General features: G+C 37.9%; 1 protein-coding gene across 2 annotated transcripts in view; it reads left to right on the forward strand.

Moving 5' to 3' along the window:
- Window positions 1–25,443, forward strand: part of RLF (RLF zinc finger) — an 87,055-nt gene that overhangs the window by 14,795 nt on the left and 46,817 nt on the right. The window contains exons 2-4 of one of the 2 annotated variants that reach the window (XM_055403828.2): window positions 19,190–19,344; window positions 20,251–20,332; window positions 22,956–23,088. In XM_055403828.2, the coding sequence (XP_055259803.2) occupies window positions 19,190–19,344; window positions 20,251–20,332; window positions 22,956–23,088 (370 nt within the window). Of the gene's footprint in view, window positions 1–19,189; window positions 19,345–20,250; window positions 20,333–22,953; window positions 23,089–25,443 lie in introns of those variants that run through there. The other variant, XM_088835171.1, reaches the window with a different exon arrangement.

Genomic DNA, 25,443 nt, shown 5'->3' on the forward strand with positions numbered 1-25,443 from the left:
ACTTGATAAGCTTTGGCATATTTTTATACCCATGAAACCACAGTCAAAATAATGAATATGCCCATCACTCCTAGAACTTTCTTTCTACTCCCATTGTATATCCTCTTTCTTATTTTCCTTCCATAATAACTTTCCATCCTCACTCAGTAATGCGGCTTTCTCTGTAGATTATAGATTATATTGCATTTTTAGAATTTTACATAAAAATACCTATACAGTCTCTTTTTGGTTTTTTTCAGCCAGTATAATTATTTTGAAATTCTTTTATGTTGTATATATTCATAATTAATTCCTTTTATTGCTGAGTATTCTTTGTATGGCTTTATCATGATTTGCTTGTCCATTCACCTGTTGGCCATTCAGCTTGTTTCCAGTTTTTGGTTAATACAAACAAAGCTGTTATGAACATTCATGTATAAGTCTTTGTGTGAACAAATGCTTTCTCTTTCTCTTGAGTAAATGAATGGCTGGGTCACATGTCAGGTTTTTCAGAGTAGTATCATTTTACATTCTTAACATCAATGTATGAGAGTTCTAGTTTTCCACTTCGTGATCAACACATGGCATGGTCAGTCTTTTTATTATAGTTTTAGCCATCCTAAAATTAGTGGCAGCTCATTGTGGTTCTTATTTGCATTTCCCTAGTGACTTTTGTCTGGAGAATCCCAGGGATGGGGGAGCCTGGTAGGCTGCTGTCTATGGGGTCGCACAGAGTCGGACACGACTGAAGCGACTTAGAGCAGCAGCAGCAGCGACTTTTGTTGGGTATCTTTTCACCTACTTATTTACCAACCATATATCTTCTTTGGAAATGTATCTTTTCAACTCCTTTGCCAACTTGAAAAAATTGGATTGTTTTTGTATTGTTGAGTTTTGAGAGGAGTGTGTGTGTGTTTCTGGACCCAAGCCCTTTATTTTGTATATTCTTTTTTTTGCTTTTTTAAATGTTGTGGCTTAGATGGCAAAGGGTAGACAGATTGGAGGTGGTGATTTGTATCACTTTTAAGTTACATACATTCTGTCACTGGTTCACTTGGTATCTCTGGAGGGAACACCCTTGACTGTGATACAGGTTCCATTGTGCTAAGGGTGGGCATGAAGAGAGCCTAAGGGGCTTAGGGAGAGCAGATCATGACAAGGATGAACTGAGGCAGAACAACATAGTGTCAGCCACACATTGTGGGCAGAACTGTTGGTAAACTCACACGAGACGTTATCAAGAACTTCTTGGAAAACCTGGGTGAGACATTAACAGGAAAGAAAAGTCCTACATGACTAGATGGCCCCAGGAGCAGCCAAGCCATGGCTCGTTGGCATGTATTCTCCTAGGCTGTGGCTTGTCTTTTTACTCTCTTAACAGTGTCTTTTGAAGAACACATGTTCTTAATTTTGACAAAGTTCAGTTTATCAACTTGTTCTTTTATTGATTATAGTTTTCATGTTATATCTGAGAAATCTGCCTAACCTAAGAGCGCAAAGATGTTTTATGTTCTCTTCTGTAAATATTACTGTTTAAGGTTTTACATTTAGATCTATGATCCATTTGGAGTTACTTTTTGTATGTTGTGTGAGTGATGGATGGACGTTCTTTTTTAAAAAGATATGAGCATCTAAATGTCCCAGCAGCATTTGTTGAAAAGACTGCTTTCCCACTGAATTGTGAAATCTCCTTTGCACTTGGCTGAAAATCAATTAGCTGTGTGTATGTAGGTCTATTTCAGGACTTTATTCTGTTCCATTGTTCTATTTGTATACCTTGATGCCATTACCACACTCTTGTGTTGCTTTTTTCAAACAGAAAATACAATATTATGAAAGTATATTGCACACAGACAGGAAGTAAAATGGTGGTTGCAGGGGGTGAAGGGAAGCGGGGAATGGGGATTATTGTTTAATGGGTTCAGTTTCAGTTTTGTAAGATGAAACAAGTTGTGTGGATGGGTGTTGGTGGTGGTAGCACAGCAGTGTAAATATACTTAATATCATAGAACTGGTCGCTTAAAAATGATTAAGATGGTACATTCTGTTACGTGTGTTTTGCCACAGGTTTTTTGTTTGGTTTTTAAGCTATATTGCACAATGTCTGGTGCAAAATGAGTTTGTGTTTGTATGCCACAATTTGTTCATCTATCCCTTGATGTATTCTTGGATTGCTTCCACCTATTATAAATAATGCTGCTGTGAACATGGGTACAAATAACTCTCCAAATCTGTACTTTCAATTCTTTTGGGTATATATTCAGAAGCGAAATTACTGGATCATATGGTAATTCAGTTTAATTTTTAGAGAAACCACCATACATTTTGCACAGTGGCTGCACCATTTTACATTCCCATCAGCAGTGCACAGGGGTTCCAAATTTTCCACATCTTTACAAACAGTTGTTATTCTGTTTGATCTTTTCAGGTGCTTATCAGCCACTTGTATATCTTCTAAGTCTAAGTCCTTTGCCTATTATTGTTGGGTTGTTTTTTTGATGTTGTATTTTAAAACTTCTTTATATATACTGGATACTAATCCTTTAACAGGTATATGATTTGGCAAATATTTTCACTTGTTCTGCAGGTTTTCTTTTTACCACAAGGATAGTGTCCAGATTTCAGGGTAGAAAAGTTTTTATTTTGATATAGTTCAGTTTATATATTTTTACTTTTGTTACATAATGCTGTTGGTATCATATCTAAGAAATCATTTCCAAATCCAATATCATGAAGCTTTTTCCCATTGTTTTCTTCCAAGAGTTTTATGATTTTAGCTCTTAGATCTATTTTTTCCGCTTTTTTCTTTTTTTTATTTGAAGTATAGTTGATTTACAGTGTGTGTTTCAGGTGTACAGCAAAACTATTCACTTTTTTTTTCAGATTGTTTTACATTATAGGTTATTGCAAGATATTGCATATAGGTCTCTGTGTAATATGGTAAATCCTTCTTGCTTACCTGTTTTATGTGAAGCAGTTTGTATCTATTAATCCCATAGTACTCCTCTAATTTTATCACCCACCTCCCCCTTTGGTAACCATACATTTATTTTCTGTGTCTGTGAGTCTGTTTTTTGTATATAGATTCATTTGTAGTATTTTTTAGCTTCCATGTATAAGTGATATCATAAGATATTTGTTTTTATATCTGATTGACTTCATTTAGTATGATATTCTCTAGTTCCCATCTGTGTTGCTGCAAATGGCAATATTTCATTCTTTTTTATGACTGAGTAATATTGCATTTTGTGTGTTTGTGTGTACATGTACACACATACTTGTGCCACATCTTCTTAAGTCAGTTGTTGGTGGGCACTTGAATTTTTTCCATCTTGGGTATTGTAAATAGTGCTGCTATGAACATTGGGATACATATATCTTTTTAAATTAGAGTTTTTGTCTTTTCAGTATTTATTCCCAGGAGTAGAATTGCTAGATCATATGTAACCCTGTTTTTAGTTTTTGAAGTAACCTTCATAGTGTTTCCCATAGTGTCTGCACCAGTTTACATTCCCAACAGGAGTGTAGGAAGGTTCCCTTTTCTCCACACCCTCTCCAGCATTTGTTATTTTCATACTTTCTGATGATGGCCATTCTGACTGATGTGAAGTGATACCTCATTGTGGTTTTAATTTGTGTTTCTCTAATAATCAGTGATGTTGAGTATCTTTTCATGTGCCTGTTGGTCATCTGTATTTTTTTTTTTTTTTTTTGGAGAGATACCTGTTTAGGTCTTCTGCCCATTTTTTGAATGTGTTGTTTGGTTTTTTGATATTGAGTTGTAGAAGTTATTGGTATATTTTGGATATTAATCCCTTGTCAATCATATCATTTGCAAATGTTTTCTCCCATTCCTTGTTTCAAAAAAAGACATTTCATTTTGTTGATAGTTTCCTTTGCTGTGTAACAGTTTTTAAGTTTGATTAGGTCTTGTTTAGGGTTTATTTTTGCTTTTATTTCTTTTCCTTGGGAGTCTGATCTTAGATCTATTTTGAGTTAATTTATGTATATGGTATAAGATAGACAAATTCTTTTGCATATGAATATTCAATTTTTCCGGTAGCACTTGTTGAAAAGACTGTCCTTTCCTCTGCTGAATGGTCTTGGCACCTTGGAAAATCATTTGACCATATATATCTATTTCTGCTTTATTGACTATGCCAAAGCCTTTGACTGTGTGGATCACAAGAAACTGTGGAAAATTCTGAAAGAGATGGGAATACCAGACCACCTGACCTGCCTCTTGAGAAACCTGTATGCAGGCCAGGAAGCAACAGTTAGAACTGGACATGGAACAACAGACTGGTTCCAAATAGGAAAAGGCGTACGTCAAGGCTGTTTATTGTCACCCTGCTTATTTAACTTATATGCAGAGTACATCATGAGAAACGCTGGACTGGAAGAAGCACAAGCTGGAATCAAGATTGCCAGGAGAAATATCAGTAACCTCAGATACGCAGATGACACCACCCTTATGGCAGAAAGTGAAGAGGAACTAAAAATAAAAAGCCTCTTGATGAAAGTGAAAGAGGAGAGTGGAAAGGTTGGCTTGAAGCTCAATATTCAGAAAACTAAGATCATGGCATCTGGTCCCATCATTTCATGGGAAATAGATGGGGAAACAGTGGAAACAGTGTCAGACTTTATTTTTTTGGGCTCCAAAATCACTGTGGATGCTGATTGCAGCCATGAAATTAAAAGACGCTTACTGCTTGGAAGAAAAGTTATGACCAACCTAGATAGCATATTAAGAAAGCAGAGACATTATTTTGCCAACAAAGTTCCGTCTAGTCAAGGCTATGGTTTTTCCCGTGGTCTTGTATGGATGTGAGAGTTGGGCTGTGAAGAAAGCTGATCACCGAAGAATTAATGGTTTTGAACTGTGGTGCTGGAGAAGACTCTTGAGAGTCCCTTGGACTGCACGGAGATCCACCAAGTCCATTCTAAAGGAGATCAATCCTGGGTGTTCATTGAAAGGACTGATGCTAAAGCTGAAACTGCAATACTTTGGCCACCTCATGCGAAGAGTGACTCATTGGAAAAGACTCTGATGCTGGGAGGAATTGGGGGCAGGAGGAGAAGGGGACGACAGAGGATGAGATGGTAATGGTTGGATAGCATCACTGACTCGATGGACATGAGTTTGAGTGAACTCCGGGAGTTGGTGATGAACAGGGAGGCCTGGCGTGCTGTGATTCATGGGGTCGCAAAGAGTCGGACACGACTGAGCAACTGAACTGAACTGATGAGGGTTTATGGCCCTAGTGGTAAAGAACTTGCCTGCCAATGCAGGAGACATAAGAGACGCCAGTTTGATCCCTGGGTCTGGAAGGTCTTGTGAAGGAGGGCATGACAACCCACTTGCCTGGAGAATCCCGTGGGCAGAGGAGCCTAGCGGACTACAGTCCATAGGGTCACAAACAGTCAGATGTTGTGACTGAACCAATTTAGCACACATACACACACATGTACGTGACGCTTTATTTCTGGATTCTCTAGTCTGTTTCGTTGGTCTGTGTATGTTTATGCCAGTACACACTGCTTTGATTACTGTAGCTTTGTAGTAAATTTTGAAATCAGAAAGTGTGACATAGGAAAAAAAAAGTGTGAGATCTACAACTTTATCCTTCTTTTCAAATTTGTTTTGGCAATTCAGGGTCCCTTGAGATGCCCCTCTCTCCCCCAAAAATTGAGATTTTGATAGGGATTTCATGAATCTGTGCATTGCTTTGTGTAGAATTGACATCTTATACTATTGTCTTCCATTCCATGAACATTTTTGTGTCATGTCTTGCCATTTATTTGTGTCTTCTTTAGCATCTTTGATTAAGTTTTAATATTATAGTTTTCAGTGTAAGTCTTTCACTTCCTTGGTTAAGTTTATCCCTCTGTTTTTAAAATTTGTTGATTTTTGGCTGCACTGGGTCTTTGTTGTAAGCCATGGGCTTTTCATTGTTGCATGTGGGCTTTCTCTAGTTGTGGTACGAGGAGCTACTCTTCGTGGCAATACATGGGTTCTTACTTTGGGGGCGGCTTTTGTTGAGGAGCACGGACTGTAGGGTGGGTGGGCTTCAGTAATTGCAACACATGGGCTTAGTTGTTCAATGGCATGTGGGCAGACCTGGGATTAAACCCGTGTCACTTGCATTGGCAGGCATATTCCTAACCACTGGACCAATAGGGAAGTCACTATTCCTGTATTTTTGATGCAACTATAAATGGAATAGTTGACTTCTTTTTCAGATTGTTCATTGTTGTTGTGTAAAAACACAACTGAGGAAATTCCCTGGCGGTCCAGTAGTTAGGACTCTGTGCTTTCATCCTTGGCTGGGAAACTAAGATCTTGAAAGCTGTGTGTTGCAGCCAAAAACAAAAAAACAACACAGCTGATTTTTGTGTGTTGATTTCATATTATGCAACTTTTCTGAACTTGTTTATTTGGTTAGTTTTTTTGATGTGGAATTTTCAATATTTTCTACAATCATGTCATCTGCAAACAGTGATACTACTTTTCTTTCCAATTTGGATGCCGTTTATTTCTTTTTCTTGCCTAATTGCTCTCACTAGGACTTTAAGTACTGTATTGAATAGAAGTGGGGAATGTGTACATCTTTCTTCCTGACCTTAAAGGAAAAGCTTTAAGTCTTTCACCATTGAGTATAATGTTAGGATTTTTCATTCATGGTCTATATTATTTTGAGGTACTTTTCTTCTACTCCTATTTTGTTGAGTGTTTATCATGAAAGGTTATTGAAATTTTCAAATATTCTTTCTACATCAGTTGAAGTGACATGTGAGGTTTTTTCGCTTCATGCTCTTAATGTGATTTTCATATGCTGAACCATCCTTGCATTCTAGGAATAAATCCCACTTGGTCATAGTGTATAGTTTATATTTTGTTGATGATTTTTGTATCATAAGGGATATTGGTCTATAGTTTTCTTTACTTGTAGTCTTTGGCTTTGATATCAAAGTCATGCTGGCCTCATAGAATGAGTTAGAATTTGTTCCTCCTCAATTGGGGGGAAAGTTTAACTGTTGATACTGTTCTCATTCAAGCTCTCTTCCTTACTATTATTGATAACTGAGATGAAGATACCATATAGATGCTGTAGTAATTAAAGATATCATAAACATGAAAATTTTTATTCAATCACAGTAGTAATGAAAGGACTGTAAATTGAATAAACAAAATACTGTATTTGCCCTATCCATGTATTCCTGAAAAGATTGTATTTAGATTGTAATGTACAATAATTGTGATAATTTCTCAATCTGTCGATATCTTACATAAATAATAGGAATGTAAATTGGAACAAATTTTCTGGTGCAGAATTTAGCACTATGTAAATTCTTAAAAATTATGCATCCTTTGACCCAGCAATTCTATTTATAGAACATTGTGCTAAATATTATAATAATTATATAAATATTGCATATAGAAATTTCTAACTTTGCATAGTAATGAAAAGTTAGAAACCATCATGTCCAGAAACAGGGACTTGAGTAATAAATTGTGGTATACACATGAGGTATAAAAATATTGATGTTGAAGAAAGTTTTACAAAACAGTATAGCTTGAACCTATTAATATGCTACTATGTACCTTAAACTTAATTTTATCTGTTAACAGTGGTCTGTTTTGGGAGTAGTGTCATAAAAATTAATGATATTTTTATTTTTACTTCTCCACTTATCTATATTTTTTTAAACAATAAAGGATATTTTATTATTTATTATTTTATTAAATAAAATAATAAAATTTATTATTTTATTAAAGCAAAATATATATTTATAAGATTTTTATTTTTTTATTTTTGGCCTTATTGGGTCTTCGTTGCTGCGAGGGCTTTTCTCTAGTTGCAGAGAGCTGACACTACTCTCCAGTTGCAATGCGCGGGCTTTTCATTGTGGTGGTTTCTCTTATTTCAGACTTTACTGGTTGCGGCTCCTGGCCTCTAGAGCACAGGGTCAGTAGTTGTGGCACACAGGCTTAGTTGCTGCGTAGTATGTGGCATCTTTCCGGATCAGGGATTGAACCTATGTTTCCTGCATTGGCAGGCAGATTCTTTACCACTGAGCCACCAGGAAAGCCCAGCAAAAGATATTTTTTAAAATTGGAAACGAAGTTAGAAAGCATAGTTAAATCCCATGACAGAATCAGTATCTAAAAATAATCTTGGTCGGCTAGGATGATGGATTGCATCCAGTGAAAGATAAACAGAATAGATAAATAGGTAGGTAGATAAAGTAACAAGTCATATTTCCGGGTTTAAAAGGCCAACTATAATCAATATAAAAAGTGTGAGGTGCGGTCTAATAGCCATGTATGTTGTAAGACTTAAAGCTGTAATTTAGCCACTTTCTGAATGTAAAGCAGCCAGCTGTTCACTTCTCATTCCATTTCATCTCACACCCAGCTTAGTCTCTTTGAGAGAAATCTCCCATGCTTCCTCACCAAGTGATGTTAAGTCTTGTCACTGTTTGGCCCCATCTGTTCTATTGATTTTTTCTGATTTTGTTCAGGTTGCTGTCTACCTGAATTTGACCCATACCTCAGAAATCCAGCTCAAGTGCTACCCCTGCTGGAAGTCTGTCTGTCATAGTACAATCACGTTTTACTCAAATTTATTTAATTCTGGGAATTTCATGTGTTGAGAAATTAAAAGCAATAAGATTTCTCGCTTAATGGGGAAAATTTGAAGTAATGCAAATCCTCTTCTATTAAAAGTCATATGCAGACAGATTTAACAGTAAGGACCAAGTACCAGATACCGTTTGTCATTTCTGTGTGAACCACCAACATTCTAAAGTGTGGAGCGTCAATCTCACTATTGCTGAAAAACTTTCCCCAGAAGCAGTCATTTAAAATAGGAATAAAATGTTGTAAACTCTTGGGAAGAAGATCAAATGATGCCCATGATACTACTTGTTGTAGAAGATTAAAGCTAATGCTTGGGGGCAGGAGGGGCAGAATTTAAAATACAAGTAAAATAGTTGTAGAATTGTTGCGTTCTTGAAAGTCTTGTAGCAGAGTGGTTAAGTGTGGGCTCTGCAGTCAGAAGACCCCAGTTCAAATCCTAAATCCATCATTTACTACAGTGGTGACTTTTAGAAAATAATCTCTCTGTGCTTTTGTTTCCTCATTTTAAGAATAGGCTGATGATAAATCATTTACCTCTTTGGGTTATTGTATTAAATGTTAGTACCATGGAAAGCTCTTAGGAAAATACCTAGTGCATAGTGTGTGCTCAAAAATGTTAACTATGATTATTCCACTGGAAAGGTTAGTCTCAAACCATTTGAGTCTTAAATTGGAATGCATCCCTGCATAAAAAATGACCATTATGAAAAAAATTTCTCCTTCCCTGGTAGTTACAGAGAATAGTCCAGATGCTAGCAACCTGTTTGAAACCATATAGTGAGGAGTGTAGATAGAATTGGGATAAGGGGAGATAATCTTTCCTTCTTCCTGTAAATATAATAATGCTTAATCAAGAAAATTTGGGAAGAATTTCAGAAAAATACAGAAATGATACAAAATTGTTTATAATCCTACTACTGTTGTTCAGTTGCCCAGTTGTGTCTGACGCTTTGCGACCCCATGAAGTGCAGCACGCTAGGTCTCCCTGTCCCTCACAGTCTCCCACAGTTTGCCCAAGTTCATATTCATCGCATCGGTGACGCCATCCAGCCACCTGTGACGCCTTTTCCTCCTTCTGCCCTCAGTGTTTCCCAGCACCAGCAGCATTTCCAGTGAGTCGTCTGTTCGCATCAAATGACCAAAATACTGAAGCTTCAGCATCAGTTCTTCCAGTAGTTCTTCCAACATTAATATGGCTGAATTCCTTCTGATATTCCCCCCTGTGCATTGATTTTTTTTATGTACAAATAAATTATACCACATACACAGAACTGAAGAGTGTTTAACCTAGAGAAGTAAACAGTTGTGGCATTCCAGATGAGGGATGTTCAGAGCCTGGTCTGAGAACACTGCCTATAGAAATAAAGCATAAGATCAGAGACAAAGGTATTAATGTTTTTGCCATTGAGTCAATAAACTTTGGTGTGGTGATTTCAGAGGTAGTTTTTTTTAGCTCTGGCTCCTGAAAAGAGACAGATGGAACATAGGAGAAGAGCATATTTGCTGGGGAAGATGTTTGTTTTCACCGTGTTGAATTTTAGATTTGAGTAGGACATCCAGATGGAAATGTCTAACAGGCATTTGAGGTATATAGCAAGGACTTGAGAGATAATCTGCCTGAGATATGAATGAGAACATCCTGTAAGAGTGTTTAAAATAAAGATGGTACCTGATTGGGTTAAGTATTCAGTTCAGTCGCTCAGTCGTGTCCGACTCTTTGCGACCCCATGAATCACAGCACGCCAGGCCTCCCTGTCCATCACTTACTCCTGGAGTTCACTTAAACTCATGTCCATCGAGTCGGTGATGCCATCAGTTCAGTTCAGTCGCTCAGTTGTGTCTGACTCTTAGTGACCCCATGAACCACAGCACGCCAGGCCTCCCTGTCCATCACCAACTCCCGGAGTTCACTCAAACTCAGGTCCATTGAGTCGGTGATGCCATCCAGCCACCTCATTCTCTGTCTTCCCTGTCTCCTCTTACCCCCAATCACTCCCAGCATCAGAGCCTTTTCCAGTGAGTCAGCTCGTCGCATGAGGTGGCCAAAGTATTGGAGCTTCAGCTTTAGCGTAAGTCCTTCCAATGAACACTCAGGATTGATCTTCTCTAGAATGGACTGGTTGGATCTCCTTGCAGTCCAAGGGACTCTCAAGAGTCTTCTCCAGCACCACAGTTCAAAAGCATCAATTCTTCGGCGATCAGCCTTCCTCACAGTCCAACTCTCACATCCATACATGACCACTGGAAAAACCATAGCCTTGACTAGACGGACCTTGGTTGGCAAGGTAATGTCCCTGCTCTTTAATATGCTATCTAGACTGGTCATAACTTTCCTTCCAAGGAGCAAGCGTCTTTTAATTTCATGGCTGCAATCAGCATCTGCAGTGATTTTGGAGCCCCAAAAAATAAAGTCTGACACGGTTTCCACTGTTTCCCCATCTATTTCCCATGAAGCGATGGGACCAGATGCCATGATCTTCGTTTTCTGAATGTTGAGCTTCAAGCCAACCTTTTCACTCTCCTCTTTCACTTTCATCAAGAGGCCTTTGAGTTCCTCTTCACTTTCTGCCATAAGGGTGGTGTCATCTGCATATCTGAGGTTATTGATATTTGTCCCGGCAATCTTGATTCCAGCTTGTGCTTCTTCCAGCCCAGCGTTCCTCATGATGTACTCTGCATATAAATTAAATAAGCAGGGTGACAATATACAACCTTGACATACTCCCTTTCCTATTTGGAACCAGTCTGTTGTTCCATGTCCAGTTCTAACTGTTGCTTCCTGACCTGCATACAGGTTTCTTAAGAGGCAGGTCAGGTGGTCTGGTATTCCCATCTCTTTCAGAATTTTCCACAGTTTATTGTGATCCACACAGTCAAAGGCCTTGGCATAGTCAAGGAAGCAGAAATAGATGTTTTTCTGAAACTCTCTTGCTTTCTCCATAATCCAGCGGATGTTGGCAATTTGATCTCTGGTGCCTCTGCCTTTTCTAAAACCTGCTTGAACATCTGGAAGTTCACGATTCACATATTGCTGAAGCCTAGCTTGGAGAATTTTGAGCATGACTTTACTAGCGTGTGAAATGAGTGCAGTTGTGCGGTAGTTTGAGCATTTTTTGGCATTGCCTTTCTTTGGGATTGGAATGAAGACTGACCTTTTCCAGTCCTGTGGCCACTGCTGAGTTTTCCAAATTTGCTGGCATATTGAGTGCAGCACTTTCACAGCACCATCTTTCAGGATTTGAAATAGCTCAACTGGAATTCCATCACCTCCACTAGCTTTGTTCGTCGTGATGCTCTCTAAGGCCCACTTGACTTCACATTCCAAGATGTCTGGTTCCAGGTGAGTGATCACGCCATCGTGATTATCTTCGTCGTGAAGATCTTTTTTGTACAGTTCTTCTGTGTATTCTTGCCACCTCTTCTTAATATCCTCTGCTTCTGTTAGGTCCATACCATTTCTGTCCTTTATCGAGCCCATCTTTGCATGAAATGTTCCCTTGGAATCTCTAATTTTCTTGAAGAGATCTCTTGTTTTTCCTATTCTGTTGTTTTCCTCTATTTCTTTGCATTGATCACTGAGGAAGGCTTTCTTATCTCTCCTTGCTGTTCTTTGGAACTCTGCATTCAGATGCTTATATCTTTCCTTTTCTCCTTTGCTTTTCGCTTCTCTTCTTTTCACAGCTATTTGTAAGGCCTCCTCAGACAGCCATTTTGCTTTTTTGCATTTCTTTTCCATGGGAATGGTCTTGGTCCCTGTCTCCTTTACAATGTCACGACCTCCGTCCATAGTTCATCAGGCCCTCTATCTATCAGATCTAGACCCTTAAATCTATTTCTTACTTCTACTGTGTAATCATAAGGGATTTGATTTAGGTCATATCTGAATGGTCTAGTGGTTTTCCCTACTTTCTTCAATTTAGGTCTGAATTTGGCAATAACAATCCTTCCCAGCATCAGAGTCTTTTCCAGTGAGTCAACTCTTCGCATGAGGTGGCCAGAGTATTGGAGTTTCAGCTTTAGCATCAGTCCTTCCAATGAACACCCAGGATCGATCTTCTTTAAGGGCAGGAATGGAGTCTTCATCTGTTACCCTCCACATTATTGCTACATAGTTAACTTTAGTAGAATAAATAAGTTTACTGAAACAAAGAGAAGAGGCCATTAATTTGGTCATTAATTTGGTTTCAAAGAATGCCAGTGAACTTGAGGGAGTCATAATTATCATTTACTGCCCCTTTCTTAGTTTTGTTGGTGTCTAAAATTTAAGTTTCTGAAGAGAAATAAAAGACTCCCATTTTTCTTTTCTGCTTTTGATGGAATTTTGTTTACATGAGTTACTTAAAAATGTTATTTGGATGGCTATAATTCATTCAGTTTAATCTTGTGTTCTTAAAAACGATGATAGTAAAGAAGGTTGTTCCAGTGGTTCTTTCACTGTCCAGAGTATGCACATAATAGATATCTTAAGGACATCTCTCTTGTAAAAAAAATTTTTTTAACCATTTTAACTTTTTGTTTTATATTGAAATATAGCCGATTAACAATGTTGTGACAGTTTCAAGTGAACAGCATGTATCCATTCTCCCCCAAACTCTCCTTCCACCCAGGCTGCCACATAACAATGATCAGAGTTCCCTGTGCTATACAGTAGGACCTTACTGGTTATCCATTTTAAATATAGCAGTGAAGGACACTTCTTTAATGTGATTAACATATAGGAAAAGATTTAGGAATATAAAGGGGAAAATGTAAACATAAGTACTCACAGGGTATTGAATCTTGTCTGACTTGGGAGGCTTAATTGGACGTCTGTGTCAGAAGATACTAGATTGGTGGCAGGAGCTTCTGAGTGGGAAGGCAGACTGTGGAAAGAACAACCTCATCTCTGTGCCCTCCACCCTTCTCTTTGCATACGTTGCCAGCAGTTGGTTAATTTGCACATGTGGTTTCAACTGTCAGGTTGTGTTGACTCATTCTGAAAGCTCCAGGATAGGCCCCTGTGTCTTTCCCCCCAGTACCTAGCTCCTTACTGGAGTAGGCTATGAAAAAATATTTGGCAAATGAATAGAATGATGAGTTTATTCAGTAAAATGGTAAACTTATTCAGTAAACATTTAATGAGACTTGAATGTCCTATGGAGGTGGAAGTGAGTTGGGGGAGTGTTTGGCCTACTAAGGTTGATAAGATATTATCTGACCTTAAGGAACATAAATTCTGATACTGAATATAAATTTGTAAAGCCTTCTGGTTTTCAGATTAACCAGTGCAGAAAATAAGTAATTTGCTGACCTAAAACAGTTTCTTTCTGACATAGATTTTAACAGATTTGTTAAGAGATATTATGTGAAATAATCCAAAATCACTGTGGATGGTGACTGCAGTCATGAAACTAAAAGATGCTTGTTCCTTGGAAGAAAAACAATGACAAACCTAGACAGAGTATTAAGCAACAGAGACATCACTTTGCTTACAAAGGTCCATATAGTCAAAGCTTTGATTTTTTTCCAGTAGTCATGTATGGATGTGAGAGTTGAACCATAAAGAAGGCTGAGTGTGAGAGAATTGAAGCTTTCAAACTCTGGTGCTGGAGAAGACTCTTGAGAGTCTCGTGGATAGCAAGGAGATCACACCTGTCAGTCCTAAAGGAAATCAACCCTGAATATTCACTGAAGGACTGATGCTAAAGCTGAAGCTCCAGTACTTTGGCCCCCTGATGTAAAGAGCTGGCTCATTGGAAAAGACCCTGATGCTGGGAAAGATTGAAGGCAGGAGGAGAACGAGGTGAGAGAGGATGAGATGGTTGGATGGCATCACCAATTCAATGGACATGAGCTTGAGCAAACTCCAGGAGACAGTGAAGGACAGGGAAGCCTGCAGTTCACGGGTTTGCAAAGAGTCAGACGTGACTTAGCGACTGAACAGCAACATTGTGAAATCTTACTTATGTAACTAATAAGCACACAATTCTGCATTCCTTCTCTTCACTCATTTAGGTAGAAAGGATTATTATAGGATCAGTTTTATGATTCTCTGTTATCATTAAGTTTTTTTCTTATTTTATTAAAATTTGGGATTTGATTAGATGGGGACATAATGCTCTTCTGAAAATATAGGAGTCCACTTCTCTAAAGTGACTGTGGTAAAGCAGCAAGATACTTAATTGAATGAATGTACTGAAGAAAGCTGATCGCCGAAGAATCTATGCTTTTGAACTGTGGTGCTGGAGAAGACTCTTGAGAGTCCCTTGTACCGCAAGGAGATCCAACCAGTCCATTCTAAAGGAGATCAATCCTGGGTGTTCATTGGAAGGACTGATGCTAAAGCTGAAACTCCAATATTTTGGCCACCTCATGTGACGAGTTGACTCACTGGAAAAGACTCTGATGCTGGGAAGGGTTGGGGGCGGGAGGAGACGGGGACGACAGAGAATGAGATGGCTGGATGGCATCACCGACTCGATGGGCATCAGTTGAGTGAACTCCGGGAGTTGGTGATGGACAGGGAGGCCTGGCGTGCTGTGATTCATGGGGTCACGGAGAGTCAGACACGAATGAGCGACTGAACTGAACTGAAATATTAGGTTGGTGCAAAAGTAATTGTGGTTTTGCATTGTTGAACTTTGCTGTTTGATATTGGAATATATTCTTAAATTAATGTGGTTATGTTATACATCATTTTTATGCACTTTTCTCACTTTATGGTTTTTGCTAATGACTTATTGCTTGCTGTATATTTTATATTTATTTCAGACTGTGGAAATGATGTTAGACAAAAAAGCAAATTAGAGCAGTTTTCTTGTTCGAGTTCAAAATGGGTTGTAAAGCAGCAGAGACAACTCAACATCAACAACGCATTTGGCCCAGGAACCCCTCATGTAAGCACAGTGCAGTGGTGGTTCAAGAAGTCTTGCAGAGGAGACAAGAGCCTTGAAGATGAGGAACGTAGTGGCCGACCATCAGAAGTTGTTATTCAGTCGCTCAGTTGTGTCTGACTCTTGTAACCCCATGGACTGCACCATGCATGGCTTCCCTGTCGTTCACTATCTCTTGAACTTGACAGTGCCCAACTGAGAGGATCACTGAAGCCGATCCTCTTACAATTACATGAGAAGTTGCCTGAGAACTCAACTCCTACCATTCTACAGTTGTTTGGCATTTGAAGAAAATTGGCAAAAGCTCAGTTAGTGGGTGTTTGACTGCAGAAAAAAAAAAAATAGTCTTTTTGAAGTGTTGTCTTCTGTTATTCTGCACAACAACAATGAACGTTTCTTTTTTTAAAAAAAATAAATTTATTTCATTTATTTGGCTGTGCCTGGTCTCAGTTGCAAAATGTGCGATCTTTGATGTGGCCTGTGGGTTCTAGCTCCCTGACCAGGGCTTGAACCCAGACCCCCTGCGTTGAGAGCACCGGGTCTTAGCTGCTGGGCCACCAGGGAAGTCCCCAACGAACCATTTCTTGATTGGACTGTGATGTGCAACAAAAGGTGGATTTTATATTACAGCTGGTGATGAACAGCTCAGTGGTTGGACTGAGAAGAAGCTCCAGAGCACTTCCCAAAGCCAAACTTGCACACAAAAAAGGTCATGGTCTCTGATGGCCTGATCCACTACAGCTTTCTGAATCCTGGCAACACCATTATATCTGGGAAGTGTGCTTAGCAAATCGAGGATTTTCACCCAAAACTGCAGTGCCTGCAGGCGGCATTGGTTAACAGAATGGGCCCATTTCTTCTCCACGACAATGCTTGACCACATGTTGCACAGCAGAGGCTTCAAAAGTTGAATGAATTCGTCTATGAAGTTTTGCCTCTTCCACCTGACCTCTGGCCAACCGACTACCACTTGTTCAAGCATCTCAGCAACTTTTTGCAGGGAAAATGCTTCCACAACCAGCAGGAGGCAGAAAATACTTTCCAAAAGTTTGTCAAATCCCTGGGCACAGATTTTTATGCTACAGGAATAAACAAACTTACTTCTTGTTGGCAAAAATTCATTGATTGTAATGTTTCCTATTTTGATTAATGAAGATGTGTTTGAGCCTAGTTATAATGATTTAAAATTCACAGTGTGAAACTGCAATTACTTTTCTTACCAACTTAATAGCTAAAGTATCTTGATCATTCAAGTATGCAACGATCAGGTAATTCAGTGTGTAAGTTAAGTGAGCTTTTATTAAAGTATATTATATAATGGTTTATCATTCATTTCCCTGTTTTTTTTTTAAATAATCAAGACCGTTCTTAATTATCAGAACTGATACAAGGACTGTTATTGTGAAAACTCCAGAAAAAAACTACAGAAAATCAGTGGAATCCTGCAATACTATCAAGCTATTTGTAGTTTGCTAGGCAGAAAGATCAGAATATAGGAAGTTAGGAATCCTTGAAGAGATTATTACTGAGGTAGCCTTAGCTGCCTACCTAACCAGTCAGAATGTGTGTTCTAGGGGGTGGAAAACTTGCGTAATTCAAGTCTTAACCTGTTAATTAAGCATGTATCAATTAAGCATCAGTTCAGTTCAGTCGCTCAGTCGTGTCCGACCCCATGAATCACAGCACTCCAGGCCTCCCTGTCCATCTCCAACTCCCGAAGTTCACTCAAACTCACGTCCATCGAGTTGGTGATACCATCCAGCCATCTCATCCTCTGTCGTCCCCTTCTCCTCCTGCCCCCAATCCCTTTCAGCATCAGAATCTTTTCCAATGAGTCAACTCTTCGCATGAGGTGGCCAAAGTATTGGAGTTTCAGCTTTAGCATCAGTCCTTCCGATGAACACCCAGGATTGATCTCCTTTAGAATGGACTGGTTGGATCTCCTTGCAGTCCAAGGGACTCTCAAGAGTCTTCTCCAACACCACAGTTCAAAAGCATCAATTCTTCGGTGATCAGCTTTCTTCACAGTCCAACTCTCACATCCATACATGACCATTGGAGAAACCATAGCCTTGACTAGACGGACCTTGGTTGGCAAAGTAATGTCTCTGCTTTTTAATATGCTGTCTAGGTTGGTCATAACTTTCCTTCCAAGGAGTAAGCGTCTTTTAATTTCATGGCTGCAGTGAGCATCCACAGTGATTTTGGAGCCCCCCAAAAATAAAGTCTGACACTGTTTCCACTGTTTCTCCATCTATTTCCCATGAAATGATGGGACCAGATGCCATGATCTTAGTTTTCTGAATTAATCATAAGCAAAACCTATTCAGTTGTTAGAGGAAAGAAGTATATTACTAGAAGGGAGAGCAACTTTGTGCAACTAGAGACTACAAACAAGAACTTAGCTTATTTTCCACACTGTCCAAGGAGAACAGAAGCCAGCTTTCCATTGTGATTTGAACATGTAATTTTTCAGGCCTTATTGTGGTTCTGGTTTTCCTTTGTTTTAGATTTTTAACTCACCAGAAAACCTATTATATCAAAATATGGGAAATGAAGTACTCTAGGTGGTAATATGACTGTCCCCTTTGTAAACAATAAACTGGCATCTGGCGTTGTTATTCGGTCGCTAAGTCATGTCTAACTCTTTGCGACCCCAGGACCTGCAGCACGCCAGGCTTCCCTGTCTTTCACTGTCTCCCAGAGTTTTGAGTCAGTGATGCCAACCAACTGTGCCATCCTCTGTCACCCCCCGCTCCTCCTGCCCTCAGTCTTTTCCAGCATCAGGGTCTTTTCCAGTGAGTCGGCTCTTTGCATCACGGGGCCAAAGTACTGGAGCTTCAGCTTCAACATCAGTCTGTCCAATGAATATTCAGGGTTAATTTCCTTTAGGATTGACTGGTTTAACTTCCGTACTGTCCAGAGAACTCTCAAGGGTCTTCTCCAGCACCACAGTTTGAAAGCATCATTTCTTTGGCACTCAGTCTTCTTTGTGGTCCAGCTCTCACATCCCTACATGACTTGGAAAAACCATAGCTTTGACTATAGAACCTTTGTAGGCAAAGTGATGTCTCTGCTTTTTAATATGTTGTCTAGGTTTGTCATAGCTCTTCTTTTGAGGAGCAAGTGTCTTTTAATTTCGTGGCTGCTGTCACTGTCCACAGTGATTTTGGAGCATCTGGCATATATGTTTTTGAAATAACTTCATTAAATATAACCATAACCTTTTATAAATTGGTAAGTGTAAATTAAGCCTAATCAGTTCTATGTGTGTGGGGGAAAAAGAGCTAAGGGCCACACACAGCAATGTCTTTTGTATAAGGGAGGAATCATAATCTTGTATAACCAGTGTATTGGTGCATGGTTGGTGCTCAAGTTAGTGTTGTATTAATGAAACTAATTACTAAATTTCAGGGATGATAACTCCAGACCTCTATTGAGAACAACTATCAGCATTTTATGGCTCTATTCATGGATTTATTCTCATGTCAAAAGAGCAGTTCTGCCTTTTCTTTAATTCAACAGAAACAATTCATTAAGTGATGAAAATAGAATTCTCTCAACAAACTAGTGCCAGATAAAAGGTGTATGCACCTGTTAGAAAAAAGGGAAGGGGTAGTGCATTTGAGAACAAAGATAGTCTTGTTTGTTTCAATGTCTTTATTTTTAAAATAATTAAAACTTTATTTTTTAGACCTTGTTGCAGTATGCAAGCAACAAGAATGCATCAGAACATATTGTGTATCTTCTGGAGGTATATCGACTTGCCATCCAAAGCTTTGCCAGTGCTCGCCCGTATTTAACTACTGAGTGTGAAGATGTCCTCTTAGTGCTTGGCAGATTAGTGCTGTAAGTTTAAGAACTTAAATCACTCTTAAAATTGAGTATTTTTGGTTGTAATGTTTGCCGGACTTCTCTTTACTATGGCATCACATTGTTTAAAGGGTCATACCTTTGAATGAAATTTCCTTTGCTCTGACCCCTTTATAATTCCCATTTTCAGGAGACAAGTGTAAGTGAAACTGCAGCTAAGCAGCATAATATTTAGTTGCCCCTAGAGTCTCTTTTTCTACTCAGGCTTAGATTGATACATTTTCTTTCTGTCCTTAGGTATAGATCAACTGAAGCGACAGAGTATCTGGAAGGTGTAGTGGTCTTTGAGGGAGCTACTGTGAAATTCTGCAACTCAGTTGTATTATTTGAATTTTACTAGCGGAAAGTATCAGGGCACAGTATAAAATTACCCCCCTAAGAGCCCATAATGAGTTAGTTGATGTTTTAATACTTGACTGCCTAATAGCAGACAAAATTACACCTTTAATGTATTTTATTTGCAGAGTGAAAAAATATAGCAGCTGTTAGTTTTTAGTTCTGGAATCACCTTGATTCAGTTTACAGATTGTTGGTAGGATAAATTTTAGTCTGGGAGATTGATTTTACTTTTCTGTGGCCTTAACTGTTTTCTTTCCTATTTTCCAAAATCCCAGACCTCTAACACCATACTTTTTTTTTGGAACACAAACATTCCTTGTTTTATAATCCTGTTATTCCTCCTCTAAAGCTTCATAGTTTTTCTTTTTTCTCTTTTTTAAAGTTGAAAAGTTAATATAACAATGTTGAATAAAATTTTGAAAAGTAAAAAACAAATATGAAATAGTCTAAATAAATCTAAATTGTGTATTGTGTCACTGTCATACTGTACTTGATTATGACTATAACCAGTGTTATGTACTGACTTAGTTTTTCATATTCTAGGAGTTGTTTTGAATTACTGCTTTCAGTGTCTGAAAGTGAACTGCCATGTGAAGCCTGGGTACTCTTCCTTCAGTCTTTACAGGTGGGTTGATTTGGCCTCAAAAAAGGTCTCTGTTTGGATATCCAAGACACCTAGTTAATTTCTCCCAGCAAACTGAAATTGGAAACTTAGAACAAAAACAAGTTCATTATATATTGTATTAAGTTCGTGGGATGAGAAAGAGGCCTTCCAGATGAAGAGAGTATCCTAAAAATTACTGGGTTTTTTTCCTTTCATTTGGTTTTGTTAGTCTTTACATAGCTTAGAAATCAACAAAAAATTTTTCATTCTTCAGAAACAAAATTTTAGACAGAATAAATCTATTAAAATATAAAATTGTATATGTTTATTATATAATACTATTTGGTTCGTTCATAATACATTTATCTAGTAATTTCCCCTAAAATTTCAGGGACTTATAATGCTAACAATTAAAAGTAGTCATCAGGGATTCTGTTCATGCATTTTACTTGCAGGAGAGCTATGTTAGTTCATCTGTTGGCTTGACGATAAGCATTCTCAGATGAGCAGATCAGAAAATAGCAAGTTGGGGAGAGGAGAGTAAGATAGGAGAAAAAAGCAAGTGTACTGCCAGCAATAGAAAGCGAATTTGCCTGTTAGCAGTAGAGATAGAAAAATTACTTAAAGAAAACAGACTGAATAATAAGTAAAAAAGCTATCATTCAGTTATTATCATTAATTATGTGGCAAACAGTGCTCTACATTGTTTTTACGTTTTGTATGTTTTAATCAAATTGCAAACCTTATATAACATAGAGATCATTTGAACCACAATTTATAAATAGGGAGGCAGGCATAGAGAGGTGAATTAACTTGCCTAAAGTTAACACCTAGATTTATACCTAGAACTTGCTTTGTTTAACTGTTTCCTCAAGGACACAAACTCCATAGTAGCCTGGACCTGTTTCATGCAGGCCTAAGTTAAGGTTTGTGTGGTAACAGACACACCTCATTATTTGAAAATTACTTTCTTCTTGACTGTATAATCCAAAACGAAATGATGTAATGTTTAGTTCAATTCAGTCGTGTCTGACTCTTTGCGACCTGTGGACTGCAGCACGCCAGGCCTCCTTGTCCATCGCCAATTCCCGGATAATTGTTACTCTTTAGATTTTCTGTTTAAGAATTCTTTGTCATGTTCTTGGCATGTTCTAATCCCTATAATGTCCTAACTCTTCCCATATTCATACAGTTGTTAAAATCATCTCTCAGAGAGAGCATATTGATTTTGTCATTCTTTGTTTTGGGATCTGCCAGTAGTTTTGCCCTGGCATAAGACATTCTAATTCTAGAAGGGCAAACGAACTTATTCTTTTATTAGGGCTATTACTATTATTTTTTATTAGTATTGCTTTGCAAAGCGATACTTTCTTAGTATCTCATCTTAGATTTCTTCATTCTTTTTTTAGATTGTATGCCTAAATAAAATATTTGCCTTGCTCCCTACCTGTACAACTTTGTTAAAATATTTATCAGACAATTTAGGATATATATATTCACATTTCTGAATATGTGTTCAATAAAATAAATAAAGTAGAGGTACAGATAAATATAAGACACAATCCCTGTAGAAATATAAAGCATGAAAAATGGAAGTTTTCTTATTTTAGGTAAAAATGGATAAGGCATCAGATTGTTTTGAGGATACCTTTGGTAAGAGAATAGTTTTACCAGGCAGGCCACAGAGAGCATTCTCAACCACTGTTTACAGCTTGTGTAACCCTTCTAGACCTTTTCTTTATGGATATAAAAATACATTCTGAAATGGAGTTTTAAATAAACAAAAATGAGATCCTATGTTTTGCAACCTTTTTAACTTAATGATTTTATCATGGACATATGTCTAGGATTGCATATGTAGATCTTCCTTGATGACTGCCTAGGATTCTGTTATGTGGCTGCACCGTAAATTATTTGGCCAGATATCTTTGGTGTTTATTGTAAATAATGCTAGAGTGAACATCTTGCGCTTGTATTTCTATATGGTAGATTTCAAGATGTGGACTTCGGATAGTTTTACCTTAAACAACAAATTATTTTTAAAATTCCACCATAGTTTTTGAAGACTCTATTTTATGTTATTTAAATTTTTTTTTGTCTTTATTTAATTTGGTCATGCTGCTCAGCTTGTGGAATCTTAGTTTCCCAACCAGGGATTGAACCTGTGGCCCCTGAATTGAAAGTCCTTGGAGCCATCTGTCATTTAAAAAGTCTTTTGATAGAAGAATTTAAACAATTAAAAAGATACAAAACAATAGATATCATTGTCATGCTTATGTTAGAAGGAATAGGTTGCCTATGTGAATACTGCAGAATCTTTTAAAAGAAAGCTGTGCCAGTGACCTTAAAATAATTTTAGTAATTCAAGGATGTAAATTGAATTGTGGTGATAATTTTACGTAGGGGAATTCAGGAAAACATTTTAAAGGTACTCTTTAACTTAGTGGAAATGCCCTAGTTTCATTATTCAAAAGCAGCAACAGAATTTCATAAAACTTTGAGGATAGCTATTTTTTTCTCCCTATTTATTTATTTTTAGGAAATCCAAGATACAGGGCTTTTCATAGACTTTCAGATATATTGAAAAGGCAACAAGACTTTTTATATTGCCTGTTTTCTGGATATGCTCTTTTTTTTTTTTTAGGAGTCACACGATGCATTATTGGAATTTGGGAATAATAACCTACAAATACTGGTTCATGTAACCAAGGAAGGGGTGTGGAAAAATCCTGTTCTTCTTAAAATTCTGTCTCAACAGCCAGTAGAAACAGAAGAAGGTAAGCTGAAAACTATACTGACTACTGAAGGAGGATTTAGTTCTAAGAGGATTAAAAATTTTTATGGGTTAAAATTTTGTGAATTTCACCTGTGTGAAATAACCAGTCATTCTAGTCTCCTTTGAATAATAAAAAGTAGCCATTAGCACTTAATGTTTTGTTTTAAAATTCTTGAATTTTAACATAGAGTTTTAAAAGTATCCCTTTGTACTTGTTTTTAAATATTGCTTTGAATAACAATGTTTATACAGAGCTCCTGTGCTAGAAATTAATAATCTGCTTCTAGTCCTTGGTATATAGTAGAGCTTTGCTTATATTTTGTTTACTGGTTACTAGAGCTGAGGACTATGACAGAAAATTATTCTTTATTTTAGATTTATGAAACATTGGAATTTAGCATTTTATAGAGATAAACAAAGAAGAAAATTTTTATTTAAAAATTGTCAGTTGAAGACCAACAGATGTATAGATTTGGGTTGATGTTTGCATTTAGACACACAGAATATCTCATTTTACATGTCCAACAATTATGATTTTGTTTGCTTTAAGTTAGAAAATTAACAAGGATCACATCTTTGTTAAGTATGTTTCTGGAATAAGAATGAGTTTCAAAACAGTTTTTATTTACACTTTTGATATATCTTTAGTTCAAGTCTCAGGCCTTTTGTATGTTGATATCTTAAAATATGGGCCTCCCAGGTGGCACTAATGGTAAAGAACCCGCCAAAGCAGGAGACATGAGAGACAAGAGTTTAACCCTGGGTCAGGAAGATCCCCTGAGGGAGGGCATGGCAACCCACTCCAGTATTCTTGACTAGAGAATTCCATGGTCACATGAGCCTGGTGGGCTACAGTCCATAATGTGGCAAAGAATGGGCACAACTGAAACTACTTAGCATGGAGACACATCTTAAAATATTTCAGTTAACTTATTCATTCCCCAAGTTTGATAGCCTATTGTGTACATGTTATTTGGGTTTTTCTTTATAGTGAGATGATTGACAATAAGAGTGCTTAGATTTTCTCTTGGTCCCTTACCGCTGATAATTCTACTGCTTATCAGTTATGCTGATAAGAAACAAAAAAACCTGTTAAATAGAAAATAGATTTACATATATGTTTTATGTTGAGGTTCTTGATAAATGGCATCCTTTTGTAAATATAGGCAGGTAGATGCTCACCCTTTATCATTATTAAAAATTGCACTGGCAGGAGGGATGTTTACCACTAGCGCCACCTGGGAAGTTTAAAAAAAAAAAAAAAAAGAGGACAACACCAAACAGTTGCAAAAGGATCCTAGAATTAGCAGATTCCCAGATAAGGATCCAGGAGTGAAGAGTGCATGACCTTTGGAGACAGGCTCAAGCCCCAGAGGGAAAAGATGGAATTGCATTAACTGTCCCTCGTTTATTTTTCCTGATGTAACTAATCATATATTTCACCCTCCTACCTCTGGAATTAATAGTACTCAGGGTTTGGTTTTTTTTTTTGCATAGAAAAAAAAAGAAATGGGGAGAAGCACTGTTTACCTAATATCCCATCGTATCCTGTATAAAGATTAAGTACCTAATATCTATAAAATTCTGAATGAGTATAGGATACCTACATATGTAAGGAATTTTTCTGAGAACCACAATGTAAGTGGCGAGCAGCCTGTGACCTGCTTGCTTTTGCAACTGGCCCTTACTAATTTCAGATCAACAGATTTAGAAAGCCTCCTGTGTAGCTTCATTGCCCTTGCAGCCCAGATAGTAACACATTTGATGCTTGAGAGCAGTGACTATCATTTCATTAATTGCTGTTTTTCAGTAGTGTACTAATCAGAAACATTAAAAATAAATTTTTTAACTTTCAAGTAACTGAGTAAATGCCTTTTGGTTTAGTTTTTTGAATATAAAAAAAAGTACATAAGGTTTTTATTTTTCCTGCCATGAAGTCTCAAATTTACCACTGCCCCCACCCCCAAAAAATGGGTTTCCCTTGTGGCTCAGCTGGTTAAGAATCCGCCTGCAATGTGGGTTTGATCCCTGGGTTGGAAAGATCCCCTGGAGAAGGGAAAGGCTACCCACTCCAGTATTCTGGCCTAGAGAATTCCATGGACTTCCTAGAGAAGTCCATGGGGTCGGAAACAGTTGGACACAACTGAGTGGCTTTCACTTTCACCACCCACCACCACCCCTGCCCCCAAAAATGTTTCTTACTGAATCATGTAATATGTACCAGTTGTTGACACTTTTACCTGGCCTGATCGGTAGGGAAATGAACAGGTCCTCCCACCCAGGTATCAAAGACCTTTACCCCAGGCCACCCTAGCAGCCTACCACAAAATATAGAGATGGCAAGACCAGGCCAGCC

Source organism: Moschus berezovskii, chromosome 4 (assembly GCF_049115385.1).
Source record: "Moschus berezovskii isolate FMDL1 chromosome 4, NW_MosBer_1.0, whole genome shotgun sequence".
Lineage (NCBI taxonomy): Eukaryota > Metazoa > Chordata > Mammalia > Artiodactyla > Moschidae > Moschus > Moschus berezovskii.